At 38.0% G+C, this 24,396-nt stretch overlaps 1 protein-coding gene across 1 annotated transcript in view; it reads right to left on the bottom strand.

Moving 5' to 3' along the window:
• Positions 1-24,396, bottom strand: part of MMS22L (MMS22 like, DNA repair protein) — a 134,353-nt gene that overhangs the window by 11,334 nt on the left and 98,623 nt on the right. The window contains exons 19-22 of the mRNA XM_003798217.2: positions 16,864-17,023; positions 11,986-12,155; positions 8,456-8,667; positions 3,658-3,821 (exon numbers count right to left, since the gene is read on the bottom strand). Of these exons, the coding sequence (XP_003798265.1) occupies positions 3,658-3,821; positions 8,456-8,667; positions 11,986-12,155; positions 16,864-17,023 (706 nt within the window). The remainder of the gene's footprint in view (positions 1-3,657; positions 3,822-8,455; positions 8,668-11,985; positions 12,156-16,863; positions 17,024-24,396) is intronic.

Genomic DNA, 24,396 nt, shown 5'->3' with positions numbered 1-24,396 from the left:
TGGGGGGCAGGGACAACAGTGCCCACTGCTGTGTGACATACATTTTAGGAGCTGAATACTTATGGGAAGAGGAACAGCAGCCCCAGGTCTCCCTGGCTTGCTTCTCTTGGCATGAAATACCTCACCAACAGCAACTGGGTCCCAGTATTCTTAGTGGTGCTGCACTCAACGCAGAACCTCTGTTCCGTGAGTGGGGACTACACAGAAGAATGAAGTCCCTGCCTCTAGGCCATTCTTCCTTAGAACATAGTCTCAATATGACGTAGCTGAGGCAGAATGAGGAATGCTGACACCCTCCCTTTCCTAGGACGACAGCCCTTCCAGCCCTTCTAATAGGAGCTGGGGGAAGTGGGACCCAAGTGTTCTTGGATTTACTAATCTAAAGTATAGTTTTCACCTTGCTAGGCTAAGTGGTGAGAGGGAGAAATTGGTCTGGTCTTGCTTCAACTACCACAGACTCTTGCTATTCTAACCACGTTTTAGTAGGTTTTCTTAAATATTTCTTTTCTTTTGTTTCTTTTTTTTTGGGGGGGGGGAACACAGCCTCAAGCTATTGCCCTGGGCAGAGTGACGTGGCATCATAGATCACAACCTCAAACTCCTGGGCTTAAGCGATTTTCTTGGTTTAGCCCCCCAAGTAGCTGCGATTACAGGAGCCCGCCACAATGCCAGCTATTTTTTGGTTTGTAGTTGTCACTGTTCAGCAGGCCCGGGCTAGATTCGAACCTGCCAACTCTGGTGTATGTGGCTGGCACCTTAGCCGCTTAAGCTACAGGTGCCACCTTAAATATTTCTCTATTTGCTGTATACTCTTAGGACCACTTCCAAAGAATTTAAGTACTGTTCTTTAAATAATTTTCACCAGTTTTGCTGGGAAGCAGGTCTGCAGAGCCCCTTATGTTGTCAGAAGTGGAACTCCTCAAGCTACAGGTTAGTGCTCTTGTGCATACACCTAGAAGTGGAACTGCTGAGTCATTTGGTAATTCTAGCTTAATCATAGAAACTTTTAAAATACTGACACAGAGTGAGTCAGAGATAATTTTCCCTGAGCCATGCATGCAAATATGTTTAATCTTCTGACTGTAATCAATGCCTACAGGAATCCAAAGAAGATGTTCCTTTAATGCAGGATGCCTGTAAGGGTTTTTCATTTTGCAAGCAAAAATGTAATGACACGTTACTGTTACGTTACCTGACTTGGATCTGCAAGCACCCTACACTCTGTTTCAGTATTTTTCACACTTGTACCTGAAATAATTTGCACAAATAGCGAATTCTTGTGAGAGTATAAATATGTCAAATTCCAAGAGTCATTACGTTTAGAAGATGTGATCATTGCTGAAGAATGCAGATATAGAGGTAGCTTTAAAAATACTTCTCACAAAAAATGTAAACTGTCAAGTGCCTCAGAACCTGATTTGGAAAACAAAAGTGTAGGAGCTATTTCAAATTTATAAGAAGACATTTGGGCTGGGCACAGTGACTTATATCTGTAGTCCCAGCATCCTGGTAGGCTGAGGTGAGTGGACTGCCTGAGCTCAGGAGTTCAAGACCAGCCAGGGCCAGAGTGACACCTTATCTCTAAAAATAGCCGGGCACTGTGGCAGGCATGTGTAGTCCCAGCTCCTTGGGAGGCTGAGGCAAGAGGATCACTTGAGCCCAAGAGTTTGAGGTTGCTGTAAGTGACAAAGTAAGACTGTCTGCCCCCTCAAAAAAGTCAATCCTCAACAACTTCAATCTGAACCTCAAAATACATGATTTTGATACCAATACATCAGGAATAAAAGCCAATATTCATAACATATCATTAATTTTAGAAGTTTCCATGTAGTTAATTATATCATACAACTCTGGAGAAAGAATTGTTGGTGATAACAGTCCATTTCATGGAAAGGCATTTTCTAAGTATAGCAATCTAACAAGAATATGGCAAAATGCCCACTGGAGATATGTTGTTTGCACAAAACATAAAAAGCGAAGTGAAATTCAGTATCAATGCATACAATGTAATGTTGGATTATGCATTGAACCCTGTTTTGAGTTATACCACACAAAAGGATTATTACACTTTTATTAACATGGCAAAGCCTTATCATTTCATATTAATTTTTTGTTTGCATATTACATTTTTATAAATACAAATATAAAACATTAAAACTGAAACCAAGGCACGGCACCCTTAGCTCAGTGGTTAGGGCTGGCTGGCCACATGCACTGTGGCTGGTAGGTTCAAACCTAGCCAGGGCCTGCTGAACAACAATGACGACAATAACAAAAAAAATAGCCGAGTGTTGTGGTGGGTGCCTGTAGTCACAGCTACCTGGGAGGCTGAGGCAAGAAAGAGTTTGAGATTGTTGTGAGCTGTGATGCCACAGCACTCTACCAAGGGTGACATAATGAGACTCTTTGTCAAAAAAAAAAAAAGAAAAGAGAAGAAACTGAAACCAACTTGGATGAATTATTTCAATTAGTAAGAAACAAATGAACATCCAGTAGTGTGCTGTGTCTGGTGATGGTTCTGAGATCACTGCACGCCGTAACTGGTACATTTTGTTTCTGAGTGTTCCACAGTCAAGGGGTTAACACTGTTCTTTCAGCTTACAAAGACAATAATGTAGACAGGAAGGATTCTATATTTCATATATGTTGAACATGTGATGTATTCACTAGCTAGATGGGAACAGCAAAATTTATCTTCTAAACCCTGTTCTTCTTCATGATAAAACATTACTATCATCAAAACAATAGGCTAACACTTTATACTGTCTGCTTTGTCTCACAAATTTTGTATTATAGGTACCATAGGCTTTCACTGAAAGTCAAAGTATACATAAGTTTTCAATGAGGGCAAAATTCCTCAAGAGGAGTTTGGGGTCTACCTTTGTATATTCTCCAGGTAAGAGGATGTTACTATCAAATGGGGGCATTCTATAGAAACATATCACAACATTTTTTTGCCAAACCAAAAAGCAGAGAGCAACATTTTAAATATTGAAATATAGATTAATAAAAAGAAGCATAATTTTTTGAGGTAAAACAGACCATTTCAAAGAGTTATTTGAGTTTCCTGGTACTACTCTGCACACTGCCCTCCAGTTCCTCAGGGTGTGCACTGTACTCACTTAGCTCAGCAGTAAAAATACACTCATGGAAACTTACAAAGCCCCACGTGGAACAGTCCCATTAAAATCACACATACACCCCACCCTATATACATAAAAAACTCCTTCAGGATAGAACTACGGTTATTATTCTGCATATTTCCAAGAAGCTTATTAAAACATGTTACAGTGGGGATTAAATCAATGATATTTTAAAGCAATCACTGAAAGTAAGGCTGATGAGACTGAAAACAAAAAGAGTAGAATTAAAGGATTCTTACAGGTTTGCCCCCCAAATCAGCTGAAATAGTCTAGCAAAAACCTGAATAGAAGAAAGTATGCTATTTCTCTCAAGGGGGGAAAATAAACTAAAATAGAACGAAAAATGTCAGTTTTTAACCATTTTATCATACCTACCCCCTGGCATTGGCTGGGGTTCATTCTTTAGCCGTGATATAAAATAAACAGATACCTTTCGCAATTTAATTGCTAGAAAGACTAGTTTCTTAACTTGTAAGCAGAAAGTGAATACAGATAAGCTTATAAACAAACTAACCTTGGGGTTCACTGACCAACACCAAACATTTAAAAATGCCAGGGAGGAGGAGTTCAACTTCAGAAGTGTCTGTAGCAGTTCCCTGGAAGAGCTGGAGAATGAAGGCCAGAATGGATGCCAAGCGAGGAGGAGGGGAGGACCCTTTATACTCAAAGTATGATTTCCTATAAAGAAGCAAAATTTGTTTCTTGTTGGAAAGTTACACATTTTAAAAAACTGATAAAATTTATCCCTCAAGTTAATAAAGTACAAAGTTTAAAAAGTATATATATTTTACCATGCTATCTTCAAATATAAGATTTTATGAAGCAATGACAGTACCTTTTTTTTTTTTTTTGAGGCAGAGTCTCACTTTGTCACCTTGGTTAGAGCACCGTGCAGTCATAGCTCCTAGCAACCTCAAACTCTTGGGCTCAAGTGATTCTCTTGCTTCAGCCTCCTGAGTAGCTGGGACTATAGGTGCCCTCCTTCACAAGGCCCAGCTATTTTTAGAGACAGGGTCTCGCTCTGGCTCAGGCTGGTCTCCAACCCAGAAGCTCAGGCAATCAATCCACCCTCCTCGGCCTCCTGGATTGCTGGGATTATAGGCATGAGCCACCGCACTGGCCTTATACATGTTTCTTGTGTGCTCCGAGGACCATAGCACAACAGAGACACAAATTAAATTTAAAGCATCTGGTTTTAAAATGAACTTAATCAAAATTCAAATGGAAGCCTAATTGTTAATTTTTTTTTTTTTTTTTACCTTAATATAAGTCTGATCTCTACTGGCTCCTCAATGCCACAACATTTTCTCTAATGTCAAATTTGCATAAAGAAATCTCTCCTGGCTGGGCACCCATGGCTCAAGCGGCTAAGGCGCCAGCCACATACACCTAAGTTGGTGGGTTTGAATCCAGCCCGGGCCGGCCAAACAGCAATGAAGGCTGCAACCAAAAAATAGCCCAGTGTTGTGGCAGGCGTCTGTAGTCCCAGCTACCTGGGAGGCAGAGGCAGGAGAATCGCTTGAGCCCAGGAGTTAGGGGTTGCTGTGAGCTGTGATGCCACAACACTCTACCCAGGGCAAAAGCTGTAGGCTCTGTCTCAAAATAAAAAAAAAAAAAAAAAAGAAATCTCTCCTCATATTTATTTCCTTAGAGATTTGGGAGGGGTCATGTTTTTCCAAATAAATAAGAGGACTGTCCTAGGAATTAGTTTCCCATTCCAGCTTTACCTCTTTCCTTCATCTCGTAAGTAAAGGAATCAAGAGACCTTATCTAGGATTTAATATCAGCTCCTAAGGCAAGAATACTGAGCACAGATTTTAGCATTAGAACTTAACAGATCATAAGGATAATAATTTGTCTGACTTGTCGTTGCACGTCCCCACCTCTTAGATAGGTTCTGGGTCACAACCTGGTGACCTGTTCTGGTATACATTTGTTAAGTGAATACATAAAAAAGAGAATTGTTCAATTTCTAAACACATTTAGGCAATATGAAAATTGGTCAAATATAACTAAGTCTAAACTAGATGACTGTATATATTTGCAAGTAATAATGATTTATCATAATGAGGCAGAGGATTGTAAACTATTTAAGGGCAGGAGCTATGTTTTAGCATTCTGCCAGGTACGGTGGCTCGTACTTGTAATACTAGCTCAACAAGGTGGGTGGGTTGCTTACATTAAGTTCAAGAGTTTGAGAACAGCCTAAGCAAGAGCGAGACCCCATCTCTATTAAAAACAGAAAAAACTAGCCAGGGGTTGTGGCAGGTGTGAGGTTGTTGTGAGCTATAAGGCCACAGCACTCTACTCGACCCAGGGTGACAAAAATGAGATTGTCTCCTCCCCTCAAAAACAAACAAACAAACAAACAAACAAACAAAGAAAAGTCTCAGTAATCAATATTTCTCACAGGGACTTCCAACAAACGCAACATATTACAAGATTTACTCATTCCTTGAGGAGTTTTAGCTGTTTTCTTCACTGCTGAATTCCTAATGCCTAGAACAAACATTTATTGGGCACCTATGGTATTCCAGGTACAAATCTGGGAATAAGAATATACAGATGAGTAAAACATGATCTCTTAAAGCCAGGGGCTTGCAACAGTTGAAAAAATTAGACAAGAAAAGAAAAAGACAATTATTATATAGTGTGACAGTCACTTTGACAAAAGAAAGCGCAGAATTCTCAGGAATCCAGAGGAAGGTTCCCTAACTCCGATGAGGTTAGAGAAGCACGGCCTGCAGGAATTCATAGGAACATCTCTTTATCTTTCCTGAGTATTAAAAATAAAACCCCCAAATTATTACTTTTTTGGCCTTTAACTGGTAACCATGAGAAAAAAACCTTACACTATATACTAAATGGGAACTAGGAAAGTCAACTAATGCAGCCAGCCAGGATCCCAACACTGGGCTTTAAATAGTTTTATGGATTTTAATTTCACTTCACCACTTACTCAGTTTGTACTAAATTACTTAATCAGTGTCTCAAACACAGTGGTAGGTTATTACTACCTTTTTGGAAATTCAGATACAAGTAATGTAAAACTATCATGATTATACAAATTGAGCCATATGGGGTATACAAGTTCAAAAAAGGAAAACAGAAAAAGAACATTCATGGTACACTGACATAAATCAGATATAGTTGGGTTTTTTTTTGATCAGTTGTTGTTGTTTAGCTGGCCCGGGTTTGAACCTGCTACCCTCGGTATATGTGGCTGGCACCGTAACCACTGTGCCATGGGCCCCAAGCCCAGATATAGGTTTTTTAAAGGATAAGTGGGATTTAGCCCAAAAGAATGATATTTTAATGGAGAAAATATATGAATATAGCTGTGATGTAGGGAAGCATAAAGTATTTCGGAGGGGCAATAACTAAGCCAATCTCATCAGAGTTTGCGTAAGACACCATACAGGGGTCCCAAAAGTTGCTATACATCAGGGGGAAGGAATTGTACCTAAATGTACCTTTATTATACAACATATTATTTTGCAAATATTTTCAAAATATTCATTACAAAATTTTAGAAAATATTTACAAAATATTCTGTACGTGTTGCCCAGCTCTTTGTAAAATTATGTAATGAATATTTGTAAATAAAGGTACATTTACCTACAATTTCCCATCCCCTGTGCCCTGTGTAAGGTAACCCTTGGTATATTCTGCACATTTGGAGAAGTTGATCGACAGCTGGTAACGGGCTAAGTAGCATGGAATTTATCCCACAGGCAAAAAGGAGACAATAAAAGTTCAGGGGCAGGAAGTAGCATAATGGAACAGTATTTTAAGAAATGTAATCTGGGGGCATTGCTTGGGCTGGACTGGAAGAAAAGACTAGAGATGGTGAAAGTGGTTAGGAGAGTCTCACGATAGTCTCTATATAATGTGATATGGGGAGAAAAATGTGAAAAAGAAAGGAAACAACCACTTGCTAAAGAATAAAGAGTAAAGAGAAGGCTCAAAGAGGTTCCAAACCCAAGGACCAGGTCACTAGGACACAAAAAGAAGGTCAAAAGGGAGACAGACTTTAGACATGAAATTCTGTAATGAAAAGGGACAGATAGTACTGGGTCATTAAAATGATTAGATCATTAAAAAACATAGAAAACTCATACTCTACATGGATAGAGCTGGAACATATTCTTCTTACCAAAGTATCTCAAGAAAGTAGACTGAAAAAGTATCCAATGTACTCAGCCCTCTATGAACTAATTTATAGCTTTCATATGAAAGCTATAACCCAATTACAGCCCAAGAATATGGGGAAGAGGGAGAGGGCGGGGAGGGGAAGGGGAAGGATGGGTGGAGGGAGGGTGATTGGTGGGACGACACCTATGGTCCCTCTTACAAGGGTACATGTGAATCTTTCTAAATGTAGAATATAAATGTCTTAACACAATAACTAAGAAAATGCCATGATGGCTATGTTGACCAGTTTGGTGAAAATATTTCAAATTGTATATAAAACCAGCACACTGTACCCCATGACTGCACTAATGTACACAGCTATGATTTAATAAAGAAAAAGAAAATCTTGGGAAAGGATAAAAAAAAAAGGAATATATTGCCATAGCATCTTAAAGTTTAAAAACTAATTTCATAGGAAGCTAAATATTATAAGACAAAAGATAATTTGTATATAGAACTTTCCAACGTTAGTTATAGTATATGAAGTTTAGTAGAACGCCTAAGAAGTTTCATTTACTTAGTAAAACTGAGTTGTTAAGACCAAGAGTAGACTTAGATTAAGTCTACTCTTTAAGTAGACTTAAAATGGGACTTCAGATTGCTTTATTTTTCACATTAGCATTCATCTTTTCACTTAATTATTGTCTTCTATAAAATATATACTATATTTTTACATCACAGAATATAATTATTATTTATCTGATGAAAAACTAAAAAGCAGAAATACATCTTTAGGACATGTATAGGGAAAATAACAACTAGACAGAGGAAACAGAAGCAACTAAAAGAGCACGGGCTAAGGCTACCTCGAGCAAATGTCCTTTTTTTTGAGACAGAGTCTCACTTTGTTGCCCTCGGTAAAGTGCTATGGCATCACAGCTCACAGCAACCTCCAACTCTTGGGCTTAAGTGATCCTCTTACCTCAGCCTGCTGAGTAGCTGGGACTACAGGCACAAATGTCCTTTTAATAAATTCTTAGGTAATGCTTCTCAGGAAAAAGAGTTTCTAAACTACCAGTATTCTAAGGGTTGTCAACATTTCTCAGAAGCCACTTTTGTCACTTTTAAAAGAAATTAATCATTCGTATATACCACGTATATTTAATATTCAGATATACCTTATGACTTGCACAATGCATTTCTTTAGAGACAGTATCGGTGGAGTGGTGGCTGAGTTTCTCAATGCCAACAAAACAGGATGTTGTCCAAGATCTGAAGCATATGGTGAAGCTGGAAGAAACCGCCCAATATACTGCTCAATAACATTTCCTAACAATTGATTCAAATAGGCATTGGGATTTTGAGACTGACAACACACGATACACATGCCCTATGGGGGAAAGAAAATAAGAAATACTAAGAGGTAAAGTTCCAAATAATAAACAACATCCAGAAGCTTACTGATGTAGTATTCACCATTTAATAGTCATGTCAGACTTTTAACTTATCACAATCAAAAGGACATCTCACATCATCAATATATAATATACATATGAAACTCAGAGGAGTTGACCCTAGGTAAACAAATCATGGGGAATGTAACCAAGATGAATATCCTCAAGGGATGCACAGAGGAGGAAGACTAAGGAGATTCTTTCTTCATCTCATCCTAAGACCTGACTACCAGACTTGACCACCAACTACACTGGTATGTAATTACACAGTTACAAAATACATTTTTAGGCTACTCTTTTTTAGCTACTGCTCACTTTTGTCTAAGACTGTAAAATTTGTGCTAAAAATCTTCCATGCTATGAAATGTGATACAATTTTTAAAAATAATAAAGGGTGAGAATACAGAAGATTAAGATTCAGAATGATAAGTTATTTGGAGATTTTTCTACATCAGGACTGTCCTATGTGCTTTATATTCATTATATTATTTAAACTTCTCATAAAAACCATTGAATTAGTAATATTCTATCTCCATTTTAGAACTAAGTTTTAGAAAAGAGCTTAATCAAGGTCATGTAGACTCATCTTGTTCCTGTCTCTTGATTTAACCCCTTTCATTTGTATAGCAGTTCAAATATTTTCATATGGATTACCGTATTTAACACTTAAACTCATACCCTGAGAACAATAAATGTTTTTCTGCTAATACTACATATTATTCAATACAGATAACCACCAACACAGCAATAAACTATGTTCTAAAAGTTAATTTATAATTTGGTACTTTGTGATTCACAATGTGTTTTCCCAGAGAAATAATTAAAATGTCTGTTAAATCCCCATTTTAGCCACAAATGGATACTTGCCCAATACGAAATTTTGAAAGTTTATTTGTAATGAAAAATGGCATAGAAGAAAATGCTGGAAAAACTCTAGATATCAACCTAGGGAAGGAATTTATGAAGAAGACTGTAAAGTAATTGAAGCAACAATAAAAGTAAACAAATGGGACCTGATCAAATTAAAAAGTTTCTGCACAGCCAAGGACACAATCAATAGAGTCAACAAACTAACTACAAAGTAGGAATGCGCTATACATCCAATGAAGGGCTGATGACCAGAAACTACAAGGAACTCAAGCAAATCAGCAAGAAAAAAACCCAAAAAATCCCATTAAAAAGTGAGCAGATGATAGGAAGAGACACAAATTTTCAAATGAAGATAGTCTGATGGCCAATAAACACATGAAAAAATGCTCAACATCTCTAGTCATCAGGGAAATGCGCATCAAAACCAGAGTGAGGCGTCACCTGACTCCTGTGAGAGTGGCTCTTACTCATAAAGTCCCAAAACAACAAGTGCTGGCGTGGATGCAGGGAGAATAAAACACTTAGTCACTGTTCGTGGGACTACAAACGAGTAAAACCTCTATGGAAAACAGCACGGAAACACTGCACAGAACTAACAGCAAACCTACCATTTGATCCAGCAATCCCACTACTGGGTATTTACCCAAAGGAAAAAGAGTCACTCTACCGAAAGGACATGTGCTCTTGAATGTTTAATGCAGCACAACTCAAAACAGCAGAGATGTGGAAACAATCCAAGTAGCGCCTCTAAATAAGATGTGGTGTATGTGTACACAACCATAAAAAAAGGTGATCTAGTAACCTTCACGGAAGGGGAGACTATTATTCTAACGGAAGTATGGCGAGAATGAAAAAAAAAAAAAAATCCACCACATGTACTCAACACTAAACTGTACTCAACACTAAACCAAAACTAGCTGATTAACACTGCTGTGCGTATACGGAAGTAAAACTCAGTGGGAACCAGGCAGGTGGGGAGGTGGAGGGGTGGGTTAATTCACACTTACTGGGTATAATACAGACATTCTGGGGGAAGCGCACACTTATAACTTAGACTTAAAATGTACAAAAACAAATTATGGAACCAAACTGTGTGCATTCCTATAATACATGGGCCATTATAAACATCTTGAGACACACAAAATACACAAAAATCAAGAAATGTAAAATCCGTGTGGATGGAAACAAATGAAGCCCTTCCAGCAACACCGATAAACCAAGCAAGTAGAAAGGACGCAGCCAACTGTTTCCTGAAAATGAAACAGTGGACCATAACATCGTCTGTCTCAAAACTTTTGTAGTAACCCAATATTCTGAAATTTAAAAAACAAGGAATGCCCCCCCCCCCAAAGAACACAGGATTACTAAAATACTAGCAAATAAACGAGAAAAACACCCCACAAATCTCCTTCAACTGTTTTTTTTTAATGGTTTAGGTAAATCATATTAATAAATTAGAAGAGAAGATGAAGTAAAAGATACTTCTTAAAAATTCTAAGAGGGGGGCGGCGTCTGTGGCTCAGTGGGCACTGATCCCATATCCAAGGGTGGCAGGTTCAAACCCGCCCCCGCCAAATTGCAACACAACAGTAACTGGGCATTGTGGCAGGCGCCTGAGGTCCCAGCTATTCGGGAGGCTGAGGCAAGGGGATTGCCTAAGCCCAGGAGTTGGAGGTTGCTGTGAGCTGTGTGACGCCATGGCCCTGTGGGCGATAAAGTGTGCCTCTGTCTCAAAAAAAAAAAAAAACAAGAGAAAAGGAAAGAAAATTCTAAGTGGAGCCTGGCACTTTAAAGAAAATAAAGACATAGCTCCAGTTCTGCCAAATGAATAACGTGTAACACAGCAGATTTTTCAATCTACTATTTATGCAGTTTTAAGAATTCTTAACTGAATGGACTGTCTGGTTTAAAAGAGTCACATGGAACAAACACTCCAGACTCTGCTGCCACACTCCCCGCGTGCATCCGCCTCGGGGCACCGCAGGGCAGGCCGTGCTGTGCTGTGGCGCTCTTCCTCTTTCCTATTCAGCTTGATGATTACTCAAGTTTGTTTGAAATGTTATTATGAATACAAGTTAGAGAAATAACTGAAAACTTCTTGAGAATCTTAAAATGTTATTTGAAAAATCCATCTATAAAAGGGATTGCTTATTACTTAATCAAAATCCATTTTTCCTTTCTCCTTAGCTCCCCTTGCTGGACCTCAAATTAAGAAGCACTTATCTTGTACCAGCCAAACACAAAAGCAGATTAAAATTTGTTTAATGGATGTGCCACACATACACCTGACATTATAATGGATGAGAAATCTGCATTTAGTAAACTATGTTTTAAAAAATTTCAATTCATTTTTTTTAACTTTTAAATAATCATATATACTATACCTGGAGATACAAAGGGAGACTCTTCTGAATCGCAGTCAACATAGGTGCAGGCAGTTCCTTCTCTTGCTGTAACACTGTATGTGGTAGCAATAAACAATCTATGATCCGGAATAGTAATTTTTGGGCTTTAGAGGTGGCAAAGATTTGTGCCCATGATTTAACAAGAATTCCTAACAGAAAAGAAGAGCAGTATGGTTATCTTATAATCAGAACATTTTGTCATTCCATGAAAGAAAATTGCATTCAAAGCAAATAGAACCAAATTAAAGCATGTAGTAGGAAAAAACACATACTAGAAATCAAAAAACATGACTTGACATAAATTTCTCTCATAGTTCTGGGCCAAGAAAAACATACATTTTCTGAACAATCGGCCCTTAACATATATACAGGTTGATAATCTCTAATCTGAAATGTTCTCAGCTCCAAAACATCGTGTGTTTGAGCACACACACGATGGTCACAGGAAATGCTCACTAGAACATTTCACACTTCAGGTCTTTGGACCAGGGTGGGGGGGTGGGGAGGTGGGGTAGGGGCAGGCTCCACCACTGAAATATAATGCAAATATTCCATAATCAACCAAAACCTGAAATCCCAAACACTCTGGCCACAAGCACTTCAGATAAAGGATACTGAACCCGTATACACTCACACAGCGCATGATATTGATATATTATGTGACTGTACAGACACAGATTCCCCTTTTTTGCGTTGGGTGCTAGGAAGCACAGAGGCAAATTTATAATCTACCTCCAAAAATATTGTATGATTATACTTTATGCTTTTGTGCATATACCAGTTTTCTGTGGGTCTCATCATACTACTCTGCATTTGGTTTGATTCATCTTACTTATAATTTTACAGGCTACCTTAATCCAGTTTGCAACAAGAGGTAACTAATTGTTAAAATTAAAAAATAGGATTACCTGCAATACCTTGAGGTAAACAATCCCTCTACCTCCTTGAACTTCACTTTTTGTGTTAGTTAATATAAACAAAGAAATTTTTGATTCAGAAGGAAGAGAAACAGACTTCTTTACTGCTAGAAGTCTTGATGCTAGAACTCTGTTAATTGCCACATTTGATGATACTAAGCTTAATAAACGAGTACCCTTTGTTTAAGGAAGTAATTAAGGGCAGATATGTAATTCCCATTAGAATGTATTAATGCGATTGAGGGCTCCTTTATTGAAAGTGAATTTAAAAAGAATTAAGCACTTGTCCAAACAGAACAGTAGTACATATACTGCATAAACTGTTATGTTTTATTCCATCTTAGACAGCAAATAAAAAGATAAAATTCAAAGTCATTTCGATCAAACAAAAAGTTAAAAATTCAAGCTCTGAAGGAAAATACAAATATGTTTATGGAAGAGTATACTGATGTTAAAAAAAAAAAACCCTCAACCAATTATCATTTCTAAGAACAACGAACAGCAACATTAATCTTCTGTTATAAAAGGAAGTATAATAATCAATCACAAAGAAACATAATGTTCCCTTAGCAATATTTTAAATAATGCTGGCTTATTTCTCATTTTTTCAGCAGGTGGAAAATTTCAGTATGACAGTAATGTAAGAAAAACTCACATTCTAATTAACATTAATATACCTGTAAGAGGAACTGCCTTCACCACTGCCATCTGAAATGATTCATATCACTCTTAGGAGTCTCACAGGTATGTTTTGCTTCCCATGGTTTTTATTTATTTATTTATTTATTTTAGAGACAGAATTTCACTATGTCGTCCTTGATTGAGTGCCATGGCATCACAGCTCACATCAGCCTCAAACTCTTGGGCTTAGGCGATTCTCTTGCCTCAGTTTCCCAAGTAGCTGGGACTACAGGCGCCCACCACAATGCCAGCTATTTTTTTGTTGCAGTTGTCATTGTTGTTTAGCAGGCCCAGGCCAGGCTCAAACCCACCAGACTTGGTATGTGTGGCTGGCACTATAACCACTGTGCTACGGGTGCCGAGCCTTCCCATGGTTTTTAGTTACCCTCGGGATAGTAGAGTACATTACTCTCGGGAGAGATACACACATATAACTTCTATTACAGTGGACTGTTTTAACTGTTCTATTTTATTACTAGTTGTCTGTTGCTAGTTTCTTATTGTGCCTAATTTATAAATTAAACTTTAGAATAGGTATGTATGGATAGGAGAAAAACAGTACATACATAGGGTTCAGTACATATGAAATATATCACCCATAGATAAAAGGGGACTACCAGCTCAGTGCCTGTAGCTCAAGCAGCTAAGGCACGAGCCACATACACCAAAGCTGGAGGGTTCTAGCCCAGGCCTGCCAAACAACGACAACTACAACCAAAAGATGACCAGGCATCATGGTAGGCACCTGTAGTCTCAGCTTACTTGGGAGGCTGAGGCAAGAGAATCGCTTAAGCCCAGGAGTTGGAAGTTGCTGTGAGCTGTGATGCCATGGCACTCTACAAAGGGTGACAGCTTGAGGCTCTGTCTCAAAAAAAAAGGAGGGGAGGGGAATACCGTATTCATCTCCTGCAATGGTTAAATCCTTTGCTGAAGACTTTAAGCTTTCTGAGTTCATCCAAGGCAGAAGTAATATATTTGTTTTACCGCTCTACCAGACCCCTTCTCTTTTAAGTTGCAGCAAAGGGTATTTGTGTAGAGGTGTGTGTGTAGAGGGGTATTAGAAACACAGAAAGGAAATAGGAAGAGAAAAAAATTTCATAGGCTACACATTGAGAAAGGTTTAATACATATAGTAGCTTTGTAAAACATCTGATTCCCCCCAGCTATAAACATTTATTTATTTATGGATGAAACCGAAAATACAGAAACATATTCATGTGATAATCCTTACCATCCAAAGATAATGACTATAAAATTTCTTGGGTATTTACTGATTTTCTACCTTATGCATGAATAATTTCAATCACCACTATATACATTTAAAAATCCTTATAGTGCAAAAGTAATTTTGCTCATTTAAGAACATTAAAAAAAATTATATATTATTGATAAGTTTATAAAATTACTAAATTCCAGAAATATTTATGTAGTGTATACTATCTCCCACCCTGAAAAACCTCTTTAGCTGATGGGCCCTCAGTTCCCAATTCATGGCCTGATTCATACTCCACAAATTTTCCTTTTTATTCAAGGTACAACATAAGAATGAGAATAAAAAATTCAAAAGATATGGCCACTAGCCTTAATAAGCTGAAATTTAATAGGGCATGTTAAATACAACAAGGGTAAGGCATTAAAAATATCAATCACGACAGATGAAGTACAAAGAGATCAGATCTACCTGAGAGTGTGAGAAAGGGGAAACTTGGACTGGTCATCTAAGAGTAATGGGTAGAATTTGAATTGCAAAGACAAAAGAGAAGAAAAACCAAAGAGACAGGGGATGACCAAAAGAAAAGGCTTGAGAACAGAAAATTATGAGTTATGAAGAATAAGAAAAAAACGACAACACGAAGGCATGAAGTTGAGAATATTAAGATCAGAATAAAAACCCTGCCTTTTCTAGAATTGTAGCTAGAAATTACTGAGCTACAATTAAGATCCCAGATGCTTCCTTAATAGGAAGTGTGATTTTATCCAGTTTTGTGCCTTCTGCTAGCAGGCCTGCAGCCTGGTAAGTGAATAGCAGGGCGTTTTCCAGTTAGGACTAGTAAGTAAAGCAAAAAGTTTCAGGGGTGAAATAACCCGCTAGTGATTATGACAACTTAACCCCAATGCACTTCAAAGCAGGCTCAAATTCTCTTATACTTCTTTCTCTATTTTGTTTTAAACCTTTAACACTAAGAACATAGTAAGTTACTTGTCCTAATTTCTAACAAATAAATGGGCAACACTTCCATTCTACTCTCAATCTTTAAGACATAGACAAAAGGAAAAAATACAGATCTATCCACAACTAAGTCAAAATTAGGGCAGTACAAGAAAGAATGCCCTCAATTCTTCATAAATAGAATTCTGCTGCAGGTCTATACATCACTAATCCAAATATGATTTTGTAGTTCCTGGTAAGACTATCATATATTTTGTAAAATAGACATAGCCTGGGCAGCGCCTGTGGCTCAAAAGAGTAGGGCGCCAGTCCCATATGCCGAAGGTGGCAGGTTCAAACCCAGCCCTGGTCAAAAAACTGCAAAAAAAAAAAAAAATAGACATAGCCTGAAATCATACATTTAGGCTGGCAAAAACCTAAATCTTGAAACATCAGAAATTTTTTTTAAAGACTAATAAATTATATACCTAAATGTTAAAAATTTACTAATCTACATTTTACTATGTCAAATGGGACTACAGGTGACTGCCACAACGCCTGGCTATTTTTAGAGATGGGGGTCTTAAACCCGTGAGAGCTCAGGCAATACACATGCCTCTGCCTCTCAGAGTGCTAGGATTACAGACATGAGCCACTGTGCCCAGCGAAAAACAGAATATTTTGAGAAAAAAGACGTGAAGCATAAATATCTTCAGTACTGTATTAAATACTTTCCTAACCAACCTCATGCAGAGCATGCCATAAAAATAGTGATAGTTTTCTGATCTTTTAAAATATTAACAAAGTACAGACAAGCATTTTAAAAAAGGTACATCTTATTTGTTTGAGTATTCACAATATGACTCACAATAGACTACTGAGAACAATTGGTATTGGCTTATTTTCTGTATTAATCATCATCTTAATAGTAACACAATCACAACAAAGTACTAAAGAGAGGTACAGGAAGGCCAACATGAACTGTTTTAAGCTAGATCACTGTATTTCAGATTATTTGTGTGATTTGGCCAGTATATCCCTATCAATCAAGACTCTATAGGCTCAACCTAAGGAAAAGTTAACTAGCAAAATAATGTCAGGAATACATACCCATCATTCCATAAGTCAGCTGCAGCCCTGCACTGGAAGTTTTTTTTCCCAAGTAAGGTTTTATATATTTTAATATTTCACCAAGGTATTCTAAGGATTTTGTGACCATGGCAGATTTATCAGAAAGTGTCTGGAGGTTACCGTAAGTTACACCAACAGCCTATAAATAAAGGGAAACATTTTAAACTTTCCATGTTTTATACAATACAGATGTTAAAAAAGATAATTTTCACTCTTCCTCTCACCCTCTCTTATATGTGTGTATTTAAGCCTTCATTCTTTCTAAAATTTCCAAGAAAGATCCATAGCAATTAAAATCTAAGTGAAAAGCATCATCTTATCTTTAATAATTAAAGTGACATTTAAAGGAATAAAAAAATTCAACTTGCCAGTAATTATTCACACAAGGTCTGAGTCAGGAAAGTATTAGTGAAAAGAAACAAAAAACTGATGTACAAGTGGCTAGTAACCAAATCACATAAAGGCCTCCAAACACGCTGACTCAAGTATTTCCTCATTAAATGACAAAGAATTCAAAATACCCAAACTCCTACAAGGAAGACCTACAAGTTATAGGAAATTCTCACAAGTAAAGCCTCTATAACATTCAGTTTATGACATGGACTCATTTATCTCCCCAGAATTTTATGACCCATCTGATGCTCAGGAAAAAAATTAAAGAATGGGGCAAAGAGGGCAGGGATGGCAAAACGAAGAGGTGGTGGACAGAACTGTGAGGTGGGGCAGGAAGAGAAGAACAGTGAGGTGGACAAGGAGGAGAAACAAACGGGAGAATAAACTGCAGAAGGGTAAGGAGAAGTCAATGGCGAAAAGCCACAGAAGAATCAAGAGCCAAACAGCTAGAGACGGGTTAGAAAGTCTGAGGAAAGTAGCCAAGTTTTCAAACCAGTTTTGAGAACTTAAAATGGATCTCCAAGACTTAGAGTGGGCCATGAATGACATCAATATACAGGGTATGTGATTTTTCTTCTAAAGAAGACAAAGGACAGGAAGCGGGTGGTTCCGCTGAGCCAAGGGTGAGGTTTGCAGTGACTGAAACACATTGTAAAGGTGTTGCTCAGAGTAGCTCCAGTGAGGCCCAAAGGGCTTTAACTGAGGAAAACAAGCAAGGGAAGTCTTAAGAGGAATAAAGGTCTTTATTCCCTTAAATAAAAGAGAATGAAAGGTCAAAATGCAGTAACTGATGAGCCGGAGGGACAGGCTGTGGTCGGGGAAGCTTCAGATGCTCTACGGGAGTCCACGCCTCAGGGTTAGTCATGGGAGGGCAGAAGGGAGGACCGATTCTGTGACTGAGAGACTGCTGCAGAAGTTTTCAAAGGAGGGCTAAAGAGAAATTATCCATGGTGACATTAAAAGTTGACCAAGTTGATAATAAAATGAGAAATGAAAAAAAAAGGCTAAGGAACTCAATGAAGCTGAGTTAACAAGTCACGGGCAGACTGCGGAGGAGATTTACCCGATCCATCCGTTTCTTCTCTATTTAGCTCTCTGCCCTGTTCTCTACATTTTTGGCCTCAATTAGTTCTCAGATTCTTTGGTCTTAGTTCCCTTTTACACATTTAAAGATAAAGGCTCTTGAAGAGTTTTTCATTATTTGACTTTTATCTGTTGATATTTACATTAGAAAATTATAGATTTATAATTCATTGAAAAATGAATATTACATATTAATATAAATAACATATTTGAATGAAAGATTATTTTCCAAAACAAGACTTAGTGAGCAAAGTGTTTAACATTTTTATAAATCTCTTTAATCCCTATATTAATAAAAGATAGCTAATTTCTCATATTGTCTTCTGCATATAACTTTTTTTTTTTTGAGACAGAACCTCAAGCTATCCCCGTGGGTAGAGTGCTGTGGCATCACAGCTCACAGCAACCTCCAACTCCTGGGCTCAAGCGAGTCTTCTGCCTCAGCCTCCCAAGTAGTTGGGATCACAGGCGCCCGACACAACACCCAGCTATTTTTTTTGGTTGCAGTCGTCATTGTTGTTTGGCAGGCCCAGGCTGGATTCGAACCCACCACCTTAGGTGTATGTGGCTAGTGCCTTAGCCACTTGAGCCACAGGCGCTGAGACTGCATATAACTTCTTATGAGAGGCTACAGTTGAAGTAAATCCAGCCTTACAAATATATGTAGCTAGAAGAGAAGTATTTTGAAAGATGTTCTTGGATAATTATGGAAATTCCTCTTTACTAAAATTTAACAAGCAGTATTTCATAAAGGACAGTTGTAACTAAATCACAGAATCTAGTGAGTCATAGAATTCAAAACCGTGTCAGTGAATATTCTGGAGCCTGCTACATTAGGAGCCATTTGGTCTGTCTTGTACTTTGAATGAATCTTTAACACATATGAATACTTTAAAAAAAAACTCTCTGTTGGTCATTTGGAAAACGTTGGTTGAGTTATTCAGCTTCTCAATATCGACACATTTCATTATCCATATTGGAAAAAAATCACTATTGTTAACACCACTACCATTCTCATTAGAAAAGTCTTTAAGAATTAGGGAGCTCTAATGCTCATGACGGTGTCAGGCATGGTGGCTCACACCTGTAATCCTAGTACTCTGGGAGGCTGAGGCGAGTGTCTTGCTTGAGCTTAGGAGTTCCAGACCAGCCTGAGCAACAGTGAGACCCTGTTTCTACAAAAAATAGTCAGGCTTTGTGGCAGGTGCCCATAGTCCCAACTACTTGGGAGGCTGAGGCAAGAGAACTGCTTGAATCCAAGAGTTTGAAGTTGCTGTGAGCTGTGATGTCTGTCGCTTTACTCTAGGATAACTGAGATTCTGTCTAAAAAAATAAACAAAAAATAAAGCTTACAAGGGCAAATACGAGGTTTCTAAAATTCTGATTTTCTTGAAAGTCTGAATTCTATTTATATATATATATTTTTTTAACTTAAAAAATATTAAAAAAACTCTTAAATGTAGTTTCAATAATATATACATGCTGTAGATTTTAAATTCAATTTTGAAAAACTTTTGGAATTTAAAAATACTATGTATATAAACTTATCAAAACAAATACCATACTGAGGAACAGAAAACAAAAATCTGTTCTGTCTCTTGAAGGCGCTAGAAAGGACCCAGGAGCAGCACCTGTTCTCACGGGAAGCAGGGACACTTGAGTGTCACAGTTAGTTATAGCTAACCCGTTCATGCGGAAAGGCTCATAAGTTGCAGGAGGTTTTCTGGTTTGTTTTTTTAAAAAGTCTTTGTAATTTTCAGACCAAATGTGACAGTTTTCACATTTACCTAAACTGAGACACTCCATTTGGTTAATATCAACTAAGGTCCATTTCAGAGATCATGATCTTTTTGTAAAATCAAAGCAGAAAAATTGCCCAGGAAAATCAGATCCTTTGAAGCTGTTGTCCCAGGAAAATTTTTTTGAATCTGCTCTAAGTCTATAACCAAAGACTCTTTCCCCCACCTACAAGCAGCTCCACTAGCACATGTGGCTTATCATAACCAAGAGCTGCGGATGTTTCTGAATGTTGCAGACTCTTTTCCTTTTGTCTTTATTTCAGTTTATTTGGGGGGAGGAGAGGGATTTCAAGTCAGATAATAAGCCCTCTGACTCCACATGGCCAGTATCAGACCATTAGTTCCGGAGTAACACGAGTTTAAAGCGACAATGCAGGTCACACAGTCACTGCTTAAAGGTAAAGAATTCTCTCCCTTTACAGGAGTCAGGAGGCTGCTGGGGGCACGTCTGAAACACTTTCTTCAGGAGTCACAATGTTGTTTCCCTGGGACCTTCTCTCTGTACGGCTTCTGCGTCGTCCTCAGGGTGCATGCCTGCCATCGCTGCCGGGGACAATGGCTCTTCATAGATCGTCGCCTTTTCTTTAACAACTGGCTGGTACAATGTCATGAGCGATACGACTCACGTTTTGTCTAAGTAGCATTTCTTACCGCAGAAAGCAAGGACTTGGGTAACACTATACGTTTTTTTCTAAACTGATTAATCTTCTTAATATGATAACAGAAAACTACCAGGCTAAGTACTACAAAGGGTAGAAAATCAGCAAAACCTGGAATCTAAAGAGAATCTCTTATGTTGTTATTGAAAATGTTAATAGAAGCTTCTTTTGACCTGTTTGTTTTAACACCCCACGTGTATGAGACTCCTTCCACTGAAACACAGTATTGAGAATTCTCTGAGGATGCTGGTACTTAACTGGCACTGAGTTTCCCTGTAATCATCTCCTGTCTATGTGAATGTTCTTCTAGTATCTCCCTTGCATTCACTGTCACATACACATTGTACATAAATGTGTAACAGGTATTTCCACCATCACACATGGCTCCCCGTTCTTCTCCATTTACAATAATTAAAGGGTGAACTACATCAACAATGATTTGGTTTTCCTTCTTTCTGATATACAGTTTAGGTGGTCCAATTTTTCCGTGTTGGCACAAAATAAATTCTATTGATTCTGCATAGTCAGATTCTTTTTGTCCAACCCAGAACCCTAGTTTTAACTCTAGATCACAGAAAACTTGATGGATCATCAATGTGGCTAAAAATAATGACAAAAATGATCAACAATCCTGATGCAGCACCAATCCATACTGCATTCCTATGTAGTAAAAACAAGGGTCTATGGCATGGTCTGATATTTCCAAGAGAGGACAGGGTTCATGTTATAGGATTTAATTATACAATATTGGTTGGTGCAGGCATCGAGGACGAGCCTGGACGCCTGGCCTCTGTCTCAGCCCCACTCACAGCTTGCATGAGAAGGGTTAGAAGAAAGAAGCAAGCCACGGCACCACAGGCAGACGCCAGCCAGGTCTAGCCCAGAGCGACTGAGGGCTCCGCCCTGTGCCCTACCACTCCCCTGAATTATAGATTTGTAATAACAATTATCAGTTGTTTTCTTTGAAGTGACAGTCTCATTTCATACATTTTAAAGAAAATGTCTACCAAATAACCAAGTCTGAATAACCATACTTTGTCCGTTGTACTTTCAAGATAAAAGCAGTCAGTTCAGCTTGCTTTTCATTCAGACAACCATGTTGCCTCGGGATGCAGCAAAACTGCTTTACGTGCACTTTACATGGTTGTTATTCATAGAATACTGAAATGACATGTACTGAAAATTTAATAAAACTAATAATTTTACTCCTTCATTAAGGATATTCTTAGGTGAAACTGGATTTTTTTGTCTCTGAGTTCATAGAAGTATAAATTATCATGGCTACTAGTATAATCTCAGGCCAGTGTTGACTCATCAAAAGCTTTTGCACTGTTTATATAAATGTCAAGGTACTTTTGAGGTGGAGGTATCAGTAACCCCCAGAAGTCCACGAGCCACATTCTTGAACACCAGTGCCCTAGACATCTCTATGTCTCTTACATTTGTCTATGTTTAGCTTTAATCTTCTTAGACTAAAAAGTGTATTTTTCAGTACTTTGACTATAATTTCTTTCGTGTCATTCTACCATTTCTGTGTGGAGATGAGACTCAACAGCACTTCCCTTAAAAAATACTGTGTGTAAGGTTGGCCCTTCCCTAGTATTTGGAGTCTTAGGCTTTGGGAGGCTTCCTACTATTCCTTGATAAAAATGGTTCACTGTACCCAAACTATCTGTTCAAACATTATGGTTTATGCTGAATACTTTCTTTCCCCCTGAAGTGTTAAATTTTTTAAGTGTGAAGAAAAGAGGAAATACATGATCAGTCTCCAATAAAAACCACGAGCACTGGGTAGCTAATGAGCTTTTCTGGCAGACAACATTTCACATCTTGTCACAATTTTCTGCTGGAGGAATGAAGCACATCCTGCTTAATTTCAATGGGAAAAGACTCTTGAAAGTTGTGCTTGGTTTCTCCACACTCCACTCCCTGTACCTTTTTCCTGTGCTAACTATGTTTTGTATCCTTTCTCTGCATTAGCTCATGGCTGTGAGTACAACTATATGGGACTCCCAACACAACTTCAAACTAAGTAAGTGTAAAACTGACCTCTTCACCTATTCCTGCCCAACCCTAAACCATGATGCTCCTATTTCTTCCTGAATGTATTATCACTTTTTTTTTTTTAATTTCAGATTACTATGAGGGAACAAATGTTTAGGTTACATTGTTTTCATTTCTAAGGTAAAGTTCAAGTTGCAGTTGAGCCCTTGACCCAGGGGGTGTGCTGAACACCCGCACATTAGGTGAAAACCTGCCAATCACTATCCCCCCTCCTCTGTTCGCTCCTCCTCTCCATCCCCCTTGCGCAACTATATTCTGTTTTTCTCTCCTGTAGATGTGAAATCATTTATACTGGTTTCAGGTTAGTATTGACTATGTTTGATACTTTTGTTTCCATTCTTATTATACTTTACTTTAGAAGAATGTGTTTCAACTCCATCTAAACACAAAAGATGTAAAGTCTTTACCTTTTCTTATGGCTGGATAGTACTCCATGATATACATGTACCAAAGTTTGTTAATCCATTCATGGGTTGATGGGCACTTGGGCTATTTCCACATCTTGGCAATTGTGAACTGAGCTGCAATAAACATTCTAGTGCAAATGTCCTTGTGGTAAAATGATTTTTTTTTTCTTCTGGGTAGAGGTAGCATCACTCTTCTAAACGCAGTATTTATTTCCTATCCATTCAGAAATCCCATAGCCAATCAATCTTCAATTCCTTTAAAACCTCACTAATTTCTGGCTAACAATTCTTTGTACCTTTAATTTGCACTGTTGCTACTTTCATAAAAAGTCATTTGATCAAATCATACCCACTTTAAAAGTTATGAAGCCTTCATATTCTTCACAGGGTAAAATCCATGCTTCCTTTTTATACCATGATGCTCTGAATTTACTTACTGATTGAACTGTCAACCAATTTAGCATATAGTGCTTTGTGTTATTATTTTACCCTTTGCATATGTCTTACATTCTCAGATAAGCAAAAGTTCTTTGAGTAAAAGGTTTTTCAACCCCCTAAGAAATCCTAGCACAATATCATCAAGCATTCAGCCAAAAAATTATCATTTACTCAGTGATAAAAGAGCAATTAAACTAGGAGAGCCTTTGAAAACTTATCAATGGAGAGCCTAATTTCTATTTCCCTTTCTGATCCAATATGGTTCCTAGCATTCCATAGGTGTTTAGTCAATTTCAGATGAGATCCTGCCAATCACCCTCCCCACCCCCACCTCGCTGGCTAGACTATACTTGTGTTTTTCTTTCCTGTGCGCTTGAAGTTGTTTCTATACTGGTTTCATAGTGGTACTGACTATAGACTACTGACTATTGTAGTTGTTTCTATACTGGTTTCATAGTAGTATTGACTATAGACTACTAACTATTGTAGTTGCTTCTATACTGGTTTCATAGTAGTACTGACTATAGACTATTGACTATAGTATTATGTCTATACTGGTTTCATAGCAGTACTGACTATAGACTACTGACTATTGTAGTTGTTTCTATACTGGTGTCATAGCGGTACTGACTGTAGACTACCGACTACAGTAGTTGTTTCTATACTGGT

The sequence above is a fragment of the Otolemur garnettii genome, unplaced genomic scaffold (assembly GCF_000181295.1).
Source record: "Otolemur garnettii isolate 467f Iridium unplaced genomic scaffold, OtoGar3 scaffold00132, whole genome shotgun sequence".
NCBI classification, from domain to species: Eukaryota; Metazoa; Chordata; class Mammalia; order Primates; family Galagidae; genus Otolemur; species Otolemur garnettii.
This window is presented reverse-complemented; position numbering and strand designations above follow the sequence as displayed.